The sequence below is a fragment of the Schistocerca nitens genome, chromosome 3, assembly GCF_023898315.1.
Source record: "Schistocerca nitens isolate TAMUIC-IGC-003100 chromosome 3, iqSchNite1.1, whole genome shotgun sequence".
Lineage (NCBI taxonomy): Eukaryota > Metazoa > Arthropoda > Insecta > Orthoptera > Acrididae > Schistocerca > Schistocerca nitens.
In genome coordinates, this window is record NC_064616.1 from 61229845 (window position 1) to 61242021 (window position 12177).

General features: G+C 36.2%; 1 protein-coding gene across 2 annotated transcripts; it reads right to left on the reverse strand.

Moving 5' to 3' along the window:
* Positions 1 to 205: 205 nt before the first annotated feature.
* LOC126248023 (DNA-directed RNA polymerase III subunit RPC10) lies at positions 206 to 2793 on the reverse strand. 2 transcript variants are annotated; one of them, XM_049948615.1, is made up of 2 exons: positions 1877 to 2130; positions 206 to 440 (listed from the first exon to the last, which is right to left on the reverse strand). In XM_049948615.1, exons 1-2 carry the CDS (start codon positions 2015 to 2017, stop codon positions 255 to 257), a joined length of 327 nt encoding a protein of 108 aa, XP_049804572.1. In that variant the 5' UTR covers positions 2018 to 2130; the 3' UTR covers positions 206 to 254. The 2 variants fall into 2 exon arrangements, 1 of the variants encoding a protein (XP_049804572.1); XR_007545400.1 differs by lacking the exon at positions 1877 to 2130 and adding an exon at positions 2144 to 2793 and having other exon boundaries at positions 303 to 440.
* Positions 2794 to 12177: the final 9384 nt, after the last annotated feature.

Genomic DNA, 12177 nt, shown 5'->3' on the forward strand with positions numbered 1-12177 from the left:
CTCTACATCTTCAATTAAATGTGTTCCTTATACCTGCAACAATTAGGTCAACCAATTTCGTAGATAAGCTGTGTACAAAATTTCCAATTTTTTGTTGTTTTTTTAACACTGCAGCAGATTTAAATTTACCATTCCATATGGATTAATCATGACATTACACCACAAGAGACACCTTTATGCACTAGTAAAATAGTAAAAGACTTGCTTCCTTCCAAATTTTATTTTGCCGCACATTTACAACAATGTAAGTGTGGTTAATCTCGCCAGCGATGACCACACACAGGATTACAACATTTGTAGAAAGTAGTCATAGGCTCATCTGCTGATCTTGTTTGAATCTGCATGAAATAAGCTCTTGGATTAGAACATTTAGGACAACGTTCCTCTGTAGAATCTACGTTTTCCCAAGCTGCAGCTCCTCCAAGTACATCATCAACTTCCTACAAATAGAAAAGATTAATGCACAGCAAACTTTTGTTTTAAAACTCACAGGGATAATAAAACATGTTATGGAGTGACATGTACTAAATTTTAAGTTTCTCAAGAAATTATAACCTATGGCAAAAACTTAACTGTCACTTGAGCTAAATTAAACTGCCATGTAACACTATGCATGAATAAATGCACACTTACAGTCTCTACTTTGTCATTGTTTAATAAACAAATGTGTTCTGATCAATTTTTATTCAGAAGTTAGATATTCCTTTCTCATTCAAAAATAATCATAAATGTAACAATGAACTATCAGCATGGAAGAGTGAGCACTAAAATGTCCTTTTATCATTGTCAGAGTGAATGGCAACAAAAAGGTAGGAGTAGGTAACTGCGTAACAAGATAGAAAACCATGCCAAACTTGCACTGTATGTAACAGAAGAATAGTACTGGAGAAAAAAATAATGAGATAGGGATCTGTATCTAGCTGTTAAAAAAAGTGGAAGTGAGGTGGCACAATGGTAAAGACAGTGCACACTCAAATCCCAGTGTACTTGTGCTGTCTCTGTAAACCATTTAAAGTAAATTGTGACATGACTCCCTCGCAAAAGAAACAGCAAATTTCCTTCCCCAAGCTAACATTTGTTCAGAGTTGACAGACAAATGGCAACTGGGCACTAAATCCTAATCTTTCAAAATTTGTGATATAAAGGAATTTGTACACAGCACTTAGCAAAATCTTACTAGCAGTGCACCATAGATCAATAGTGCACACTATTGAGAGACCAGTAAGGTTTAGATGACTGTCTCAGCTGCAAATAATACCACTTGCTCTATCTTCAAACAACTGACGTGTTTATGTTTTCAATATTGGTACAACCGACAACCATCATTACCAAACAGCATTTCTTGACCAAAATATATGGACATCACAAATTTCCAAAACAGAAGTGTTCTTTCGACACAAATTCCTGAAGTACCTTCAGTGGAATTACTTTCCAAATGAAAAAAACTACTGTATGCTACCAAAGTCATGCCACGATGTAATTAGTGGTTTAATAAAAACACGCACGCACGCACGAGAGAGGATAAAAGCTCTAGGGCAGGTAACTGAGTCGTGATCACGAAACGGAATATTCTTACTGCAGCTGGGTAACAAGTTTCCCATTCAAATGGACAAGTAATCCTAAAATCACTGCACATATGTAACACTGTACGCAGCAGAAATCTGTAATTTTCGGTGCTGCTCAATATTTCCATCTATATAGGTCACACTGGATTCTTTTACCAACCACATACATACACACAGTTTGTAGTTTCTATACATGTGACTGAAGATCAAAGAGTACTACAAAAAATTCAGGAGAAAAGACTTTGCCGTGAAACACCAGAACTAAGTAAGAAGAGAGCAAGTATTTCTAAATAAAGTAAAAGTAACTGAACCTTTAGTTTTGGATGTACGCGATTAGATATACGATATATTATATCGTAGGAGTATGGACATGTTGCACAACAAAATCTATATGACTGTATACCGTCCTGCACCACAAGAGCATTAGCACAGTTGGGGCAGAAGAGTAACATTCTACCGAATCCACTAACAAAAGGTGTGTCCAGTAGTTCTTCTAACAACAGAATGCGGAATCACCGCATATGTCACTGACGTTACAGTAAAAAGGACACCAACAGAAATCGTTACTTCTCACTTACCCCGCAGCCGACGCATGCTCAACCTCCTGACACATACAACCAGAGTTGCTACGCCAGTCAAAGTTGTCAGACACAGTACGCACCAATGTACTTATTTAAACACGCAGGAAAATGAAACACTATTCATCATTGCCAAATGAACCTTTTTCGCATTCATGATGTTTTACAATATTATCCCGTTTTCCCCTTTCATTGCAGGAATTTTATTTGAGAGTGAGAAAGCAATCATTATGAGAGCATTTACGTAAAAACTATACACCGATCTACAGACTGCATATTTCTACCAGTTATCAACAGCTCTGACGGGCATTTTCATTCCATTTTACTGAGAACTTCACATTTAATCATAGGCCATACAGCATTTGAATTGTTTTCACATCCGAAATGAATCCATTGTACATAGTACGTTTACCTACTCCAACGAGTTTTGTTAATACTTATTTTATTTACGTAATCTGTTAGACCCGTCCGGATAGTCGCTCGCCATAGCACGCAACTTCCGACATACGCGAACATGGGTCGGCCCCGAATCGAATCCGATCGGCAGATTAACGACGACTCGACCAGGAGGGTATCTACTAACATTGCTATATCCTGAATAACATCCATACCCCTCAAAGGCACAGTATAAGGCCAGAAAGAAGAAGAGCCTTAATCATTTAATTTTACTTCGACATGCAATATATCCTTCTTAATGCTAGACAGTAAAACTCCTTTTTTTCGTTTAATACCAAAACATTTGCAATAAAACACCCAGCTTTGAAATATATGGTCTCGTTGTGATGTTCAAGATGTAAAGTATACGCAAAAGTATCGGCATTGTGCGACTACATTACATAAATTATATTCCATGGATCCCACAGATGAAATACGATAGGATACAGAAAGTAGTCAGAGATCTACATTTTATTTACCGCTATGTGAAATCAAAGAGCATGTATTCTAGAAGCCAAAAACATATGCAGAAACCATAGAGTAGATATATCTCTGGAATGAGCATTTGGATGCGGAGAACATGTGGAGTCACCACACATCGCCAGCCTCATCACGTGATCTTCGGACCGCCATAGGCAGCGATGGGCCAGCTCTGGTTTTCGTCAAACCGAGTTGAAAGTTTGCGTAAACCGAGCTCGAAACCGAGTTTGGACGAAAAAAACAGCTGAGATAACATTCAACGCCATCTCTCACTTCTGAGCTGATCACGATTCATCTCAGTTAACCCAACCAAGTTTGGAGGTTTTCCAGTCGATGATTGTATATAATGCTCGCGCAAACATTGTTGACACTTGGCGCAGTGGCTGCTGGGAGTGACTGTAAATGGGAAATGCCACCAGTCAGCGCGCCGAGTGTCAACTTTCTTTGCGCGTGTAGTAAGTTAGTCACGAGCTTGATGGATACTGTATAGGGAGCAATTTTTCGTCTTTCGGCTTGAAACATTGTAGATAGACTTGTGATAACGTTTTGTTTGTGCACATTAATGAAGGTATAGACATCTGACTGGGATAAACTCAGGTTCGGTCGGTTCGAAAGCGGTGGTGTGCTCCGAACTACAGCGAAACAAATCGTAGCTCAGCGCCACCATCTGTACAACGCGCTCAACTCGAGTTAGAAAAAATCCAACCCAAGTGAGCCCATTTCATAAACCGAGTTGACCCTAAGCTCCTTCAAACCAATCTGGCAGGAAAAGCTAAATTAACATTGGACGTCGTTTGCCACATTTATGTCTGCTCAGGTTGTAACTTCTTTTAACATGCTGAGTTGGCAGAAAAATTATTCTTGTGTTCATTTCTCTTGTTAGTGTCTACGCAGTACGCATAACTTTTTAATTGCAATTTTGTTTCTTATATGAAATCTGCTATCAAACTGAAAACACTTTCATGTTCCCTGACATCAAATATCTTATGCGAAAGAAATACGTTCCATCTAATGTAATTTATTTCTTACAAGCTATACACCCAATATCATTATAATTTGTCTAACGTATCAGTCATTTTATTCCTTGAGGTAGTACATAATCAGCGATTTTGTAGCCAAATGATCCACCACAAACACGAATGGCTACTGCACTTTAACACAAAAATTCAAGTTATAATAGAGATGTCCCTTTCCACAATTAATATAACCTCTGTGCATAAAGGCAATGTCCCAACTGACTCACTCACTCACTCTCTCTCTCTCTCTCTCTCTCACACACACACACACACACACACACACATACACATACACACACATCATCGCCAAGCCCAAACCAATAACGACAGAAACTTGAAATTTGCAGAGGATGTTGATCTTATACCATAGATATGGTTTAAGAGGGCATTTTTCGAGATTCTACTCATAAGGAGCTGAGACAGGGGACGAAAGGCTTTTGGAAAACTTTTCGCTATTAAGGCTATTTTGAAGCTAGGCCTATGAGAATCGGTATTTCGTTTCTTGTTCAGAAATAAAGATATCTGTGTTTCAGCATTTTTTTTTAATTCAGCCCCTGTGGGGGTGAAACAGTGAGTGAAAGTCTTTTTGAAAATAAATTATTATTAAAGAACTACTAAAGCATTTTTAAGGCTAGATCTATGAATATTAGTAATTGACTTCTCGGACAGAAACAAAAAAATACTTGTTCCAATGTTTTTGGAAATTCAACCCCTAAGGGAGCGTTTCATAAAATATTTCATTATGAAAGCATTTTTTTAAAGCTAAATCTACGAAAATTTGAATTTCACTTTTTCATTAGAAATAAAAGATAGGTCTTTCACTGTTTTTCGAAACTGAACACCTGTAGGGGTTGAATAAGAGATGTAAGTTTTTATAAAAATACTTAGTTATGCAAGCATTTCTGAAGACTTTTTTGAAGATAAATCTCTGTTAGTTACAAAAAAGTATACTTTTCATAGTTTTTGGATGCTCAACTCCTAAAGGGGTGAAATAGGAGGTGGGAATGTTTTACGAAAAATTTCATTGTGGAAGCAATTTTATAGCTATATCTATGACAATAGATACTTGGCTTCTCAGTAACAAATAAAAAAATTCGTGTTTCACTGTATCTGGAAATTCTGCCTCTAAGAGAGTGGAATAGGACCAGACCCATCACCACCCAGCCCAAACCACTAAGGATAAGAACTTGAAATTTGGAGATGGTCTGTATCTTATACTGTCGCCATCGTTTAAGAAGGAATTATTTTAAATTAGACTCCTAAGAAGATGAAATAAGGGATGAAAGGCTTTTTGTAAATATGTTGCTATTATGGGAATTTTGAAGCTAGAGCTCCGAAATTTGGTATATAGTTTCTCAGTCAGAAGTAAAAAGTATGTGTTTCAGCATTTTTTGGAAATTCAACCAATAAAGGGGAATGAAAATTTTTAAAAAATGTAACATTACAGTAAATATTTTGAAAGGCAAGTCTATGAAAACTGGTACTTCATTTCTCAGTTAGATGGTTCAAATGGCTCTGAGCACTATGGGACTCAACTGCTGAGGTCATTAGTCCCCTAGAACTTAGAACTAGTTAAACCTAACTAACCTAAGGACATCACAAACAACCATGCCCGAGGCAGGATTCGAACCTGCGACCGTAGCGGTCTTGCGGTTCCAGACTGCAGCGCCTTTAACCGCACGGCCACTTCGGCCGGCTCAGTTAGATGTAAAGAAACATGTATTAGGGGATGAAGTTTCTATGCAAATACATTCGGCTAAGATCAAGGTTCAATTAACCTTATTTGGCTTGAAAAGTTTAGAAGGTGTAACAATTTGTGAACAACATAAATATTAGATTAAAGAAAAACTAAAATGCTATGCCGACCATATAGTCTACACGAGGGAAGCAGCAGGCACTAACCTAGTATTCAATATTTTCAGGTTCAGGAGCTTACTTATACATTACTACTCCTTTCAAAAAAACGCAGTTGATATCCATTTGACCTATGGCAGCGCCATCTAGCGGGCCACCTATAGTGCCATCTGGTTCCCCCTTCTAGCTAGACGAGTTTTGTTCTTTGTAGTTTTTTCGTTTGATGCCTATTTCGTGAGATATTTGGCCCAGTCACTATCAATGGACAACCCTGTATATTTAACACATTTGCCTCACACTACTTTACAGGCTAAGTAAGAAGTGAATAAAAAATCCGATCGCTGGTTAAATGCACTACAATGCCACATGTGTCCTACATATTACAAATGTATATGACATGTTGCACACTCCTCTCACCGCTACACGACCCACCTCCCCCCCCCCCCCCACCCCACCCCCATACACAATATACTGCATGAACTAATATCGTTACTCCTGTAATATTGATTTTAACTATTGAGTGTCAGACCATTTAACAGCATCAAGGGAAGTGAGTGACAGAAATAGATGGCATCTTATGTAACAATATTTTGTACTTGTTAATCAAATGGTAAAGATAACAAACTGAAAGTAAAATTCAACAAATCATCTGGTTTTGTGCTTTGGTTACACTATGTGTGTGTGTGTGTGTGTGTGTGTGTGTGTGTGTGTGTGTGCGTCTGTATGTGTGAGCGCGCGCACACACGTGTGGTTCGGTTTTTGTGTGAGTTTGGTTCCTGTATTATGATTCACATTTAGTCTATTTATTTCTTACAAACTTACTTCCCAAGCAAAATAAACAACCCAGGTGTAAAGATAACAAGTGTTGTGATAAAAGTAACATTCTATCTGACCAAGAGTGGAATATTTCAAGAACATCTTGCTTTCAAATAAAATGAGGAACTGTTTCTTCATTTTACACAATACCACATGGGAAGTATATTTCAATTTAAAACAAAGTGGCTACAAATTACCCAGATATGAGCCATCAGAAATGTATGAAAGGGTTCACAGCTGATAAAAGAATGCCCATTTTGCAAGCTGTGGATGTAAGTAGCGGTTTATGTGTATCACTAACAAGAAATGACGCACATCTTGCACAGAAAACAACAGATTTAAAATATTTCTTCGTAATGCAACCAGAACAGCACAGCACGTCAGAGTATTCATATAACACATACTTTTTCTCCTTCCTAGAAATTCTATTTGCAGCTGTAGCAACAACAGTAGGTCACACTGCTATCACCAATAAACAAATGGTAAAAACACAACAAATATGTGTAATATTAGAAGTTTCGAACTCCGCAGAAATCGTAAACAAACGGCTGTATCCTAGGATCACATGACACTCCCAGGTTGATGTTGACAAAATGCACGGATTGCAATGCTCACTCCAGAGATATTTTCACTCTATGGCAGAAACACAGTAGTTGTCACATTGTCTCATAGGCATGATGCATTCTTGTGTAAACACAGAACTTCAGAAAACAAACTGTAAAATAAGCAATCTGCATCGAAACCTCTCCACGAACTATGGAATGCATTTAAACTATGAAGGGAAAGGTTTGTTTGTGATTGTGTCAATGAAATAATTAATTAAAGACTTAAGGAATAGAACAATCTATTACCTTCCTCTATGTCCTGCTGACAACAGTGATTAAAGTAAAATGAACAATAAAGAAGAACGAATAGACAACACAACTGGCGATCCTAATTTCAACTAAAGGTATTTGGTGCTCTAAATGTGACTCTCAACTATCGAGTCGTGAAAACACCATATCCAAAAATTTATCACCATAATGTGCAATTCCTGCGTACTGTTATCTGATGAAGTAAAATATATCTCAGCATTTCACGTTACTGAACATTGTCTTAAACCAAAATACGAAACTAAATAAATTCATTTTTTCTCTGTACTACTGCAGGAAAAATTGCAAGCAGGATGTGGTGGCAATTTACACAAGGAAATACAGATTTTACTACTGTGACTGACTAAGTAGAAGAAATGTCGAAAAGGATTACGAAATTGCAGTTATAAAAATTATTCAGTTCAACCTGATTATTGCTACAGTTTACCAATGAACATCTGGAAATTTTGCACTTTCCTTAAACCAAATGGAGTCATTGCTAAATAAAGTAAATAAAATGGATTGTGAGTCAGTAATTTGTAGCGGGTTCAGTAATGATTTCCTCACAAATAGTAGAAACAGATAGGCCATTTTGAACCTTTTACAACGTCCTATAATTTAATGGCTGAAGTAAAAGCTCCTGTCTGAGTAGCAGAAACTTGTGAAACAGCTTTAGATCAGTTTCTAGTCAACACTACACAACACTACACTAAAAATTTTCATTGCAGGTTTTAGTGAATGTCTTGATCAAATACTAAGCTTAAAAATTAAAGTGAGTATTATTAACAACATGTTTTTAAACACCACATGTAGAAGGTATAATCAGGATATTGTAAACAACTTCAACAACATGTTACAGACAAAAAAATGGCCACAAGTATACAAATTAATGATATATGAAAAATTCAGCACCTTCCTTAATATGTTAACGCATTTCTTTCAAATTGCATTCCCACTGAAAACTGTAACCATAAGTGGGAATTGCAGAACTAGCAGCTGGATCACAGGGAAAATAAGGGTTACATGCCAGAAGAAAATACTACTTTATGGAATATGTAACTCAAAAAGTTCTTCGCTTGAAATACATATATATTATAAAAATATTCCAAAATACCAAGAAAAGTAATAAGAGAAACAAACATAATGCATGATGATAAATACATTTATAATTAATCTAACAAAGCGAGTCCTATGTGAAGTGTTGTAAAAAAAGAATCTGGTGAACACAGACCATCCTGCAAAAATATGACTCTGTCACAAAAAAAATAAAAAAGTAATAAATCCCTTTAAAGGAACCAACAGATTTAACAATTTTTTCATAGGTGTTGCTGATAATATAATACAATCAAGCCAATGAATATAAAATAAATGCCTGTATAGGGTCAGAGTACATCTGCTCTGCCTCACAAGATGAACAAGCTAATGAAATAAAAGGACTAAGAAATTCCTACTCTGCAGACAATGGTGGTGCCCCTGCAACAATCATAAAGAAGAGTTCATCAAACCTAATTGAGAGACATACGCACTTATGCGACTGCTCATCAGCACACAAATATCCACCTAAAAATTGTATCTGAACACTTACCAGACCATAAACAAATTAAATATGGTATACCCTAAGGATCAGTAATGTGACCCCTTCTGTTCCTTCTGTATATAAATGATCTCAACTTAAATGTGGATGCATGTAAAACAATAATATTTTCAGAGTATACCACAATTCTGCTAAAAGAAGACAGTGATGGACAATTACAGCAATCAGTAAACACTGTCACAAAAGAACGTAGCAACTGAGCACAGAATAATCAGCTTGTAATAAATATTAAAAAACATTGAACTAAAACTCTACAATGCTCCAAACAAAGGCATGTTTATCCCATTAGTCTCTATCAATCATGAACAAAGTGGTATGAGTACTGAAACCAAATTATTATGGCTTTGGCTGCAGAGCAATGTAAAACAGAACAAGCATACTGAATACCTTAATGCAGAACTGAGAAAGACATCTTACTATCATTCCCCACTAAAATCACACTGTAGTGAGAAAACATATGCATATCATGCCTACTTCCATTCTGGCGAAACTCTAAAACACCTAATAGTACTTTCAAAATTCAAAAAGGGTTAGTAGAATCTTGTTTGGATGCAAACCTAGAGACTCTTGCAACATGTTTAACATATCTGCTATTCTTCCATTACCACGTGTGCACATTATGGAAGCCCTTATATTCTTTAAAACAAATATGTAAGGACGAAACTGTAAAAAAAACTGTGATATACATGATTACTTTACCAGAAAAAGAAAAATTTACATACAGCTCAAATCAACACATTTCTGTGCCAAAAAGATACTTTCAACATGGGTGTTAATCTTTACAACAAACGTCCTCAAAACATAAAACCTATTAGTGAGGTCAAAACCTTTGGAAGAGCTCTAAAGTCGTGTTTACAGCATCACTGCATTTAGCCCATTGAAGAATATTTAAATTTATAATGTGTGTTATATACTTAATGTATAAAGTGTATTATTATAACCTTAATTAAGTATACCTAGAAATCACTTTCAGAAGTGTACTTATGATATGACTTGTCCATCGTCTTATGCAAAAGATGCTTTTGCAGACAACAAGAGCAATAAATACAATACAATACAATTCAATAGCAATGTGTGTAGAATTTGGTGCTTACATCGCTCTGTATTTAGTAGCTCTGTGAAATACGTTTCCAACTTCTAATGCCAGCTGCTGAGCACATTAGAGACGTATTGTGGTGTTTCACACCCTTCAGCAAACACTGATAATAATGGACAGTATGGCCAAAGCAGCCATCCAAAACAATGGGTGAACAAGGACGAACTGACAACACAGGAGCAATGGTATGCAGATGAAAGTGAGGCTGTGCCTCTAATTAACCAGCATGAAGACAACTAGGCCTTCAACATGGATGACGACGCCACAAATTGTGAGATAAGAAGCAAACATTTACCTCATGAGATAGTTAGAAATAAAGATAATTAACAGGTAAAAACGACGAAATTGCTGAGTAAAACAGACCAAGTGTCTCCATAAGTGCTGCATTAGGATAACTTGGGAATTCTGTATGGAACCAGATACCAGTTACACTGCTTTGTATAATAAAAAATCTGCCAAAACCGATGGAAAAACAATCTCAATACATCCTGTGGCCAATAGTGCTGACTGAGTTAGAATGATAGACATAGAATCTGTGTACATGATAGCCAAGATTAATGGATCAATTCATCAGATCCTTTTTATATATACATAGAGGGAAAGGCCCGAAATGTTGGCAACATGCACCCAATAGCATTGGAAAAAATAGTTTTTCAAGAATAACCAGACTACCAAAGGAACATAAGAAACATCATACCTGTAAGCAGAAACAGAATTAGAACAGGCATAAATTCCACAGAAGCTGCAAACAATTTAGTAGAATCGTCTGTGTTTCATAGCAAACGGTTATTAGCCTACATTCTAGTTCACAGATTGACTTGTTCTGGTGTGATTCATAGTGTTGATTTGAAGATTACGGGTGAAAAATTATTTCAATCCGTAGAAGCACCAACAAAAGTTCTCAGCATCAGAAGGATGACTAAGTGTGTTTTAAATGGGAATTCTTTGTCATCTTTCTCACACAAAACCTATGTTTTGATTTCTGGTTCCCAAAACTTACCAGTCTGACCATTTTAGCAACACTGAGACAATGTTTCAAATGCCTAAGATTTAACCACGTTAGTAGTCAGTGACTTTCTCAGAAATGCTGTAAAAATTTATGTGATAATCATTCAGTAGATGAGTGCTGAAACCCAAATCCCATATTGTAATATGGAGTTACTTTGAACAATGGTGTAACATTGAACAGTTTTCCAGAAATTTATATATACTATTATAAATACTATTGAAATAATGTTGGAAGGTAAATTTCTGTTTGCATTATTTAGAATATTTATGTTGGTACCAGTGTCTGTGTCTCTTAGCATTTGTATATGCTTTGGTTGAAAAGTGAAATAGTGCCAATTCTCGGCTAATTTTTTTCACACATGACCACTGTTATATGCACACATGCCAATATTGACTTTAACCTTCCGAAAATATTGGTATCATAGCCTTTAATAAGTTCTTTAAATGTAGAATTCATGAGTTTTGCATTGAATTTGTGTATCTTAAGGTTATGTCAGGAAATATTTATTAGGGAAATTTCTAACCTCAAATGAGGTAACACTGAACACTGTTCAAGGTTACCCCACTATGTAATTATCTATCACTCATAATTCTTTCCATTTTGTATGAAGTAAATTGTTACTTTATACTAAAATTAGTGTGTTTAGGTGTTACATGGAGGGTTTTTATATTTCAATTTTAAAATTCCTGGTATGTACATCTGTAAAGCTTATTCCCCTCGATACAAGAGGTACTCTATGCAGATCTTGGAGGAAGCTGTGAATGCCGTAAAATGACTATGAGAGCAGCTAGCAGATATATTTTCATTCCCATAGAAGTTCCCAGGAATAAATTGAGGAACAAACACACCAACAATATTGGGTAGCAATTGCCATTTTCTGATT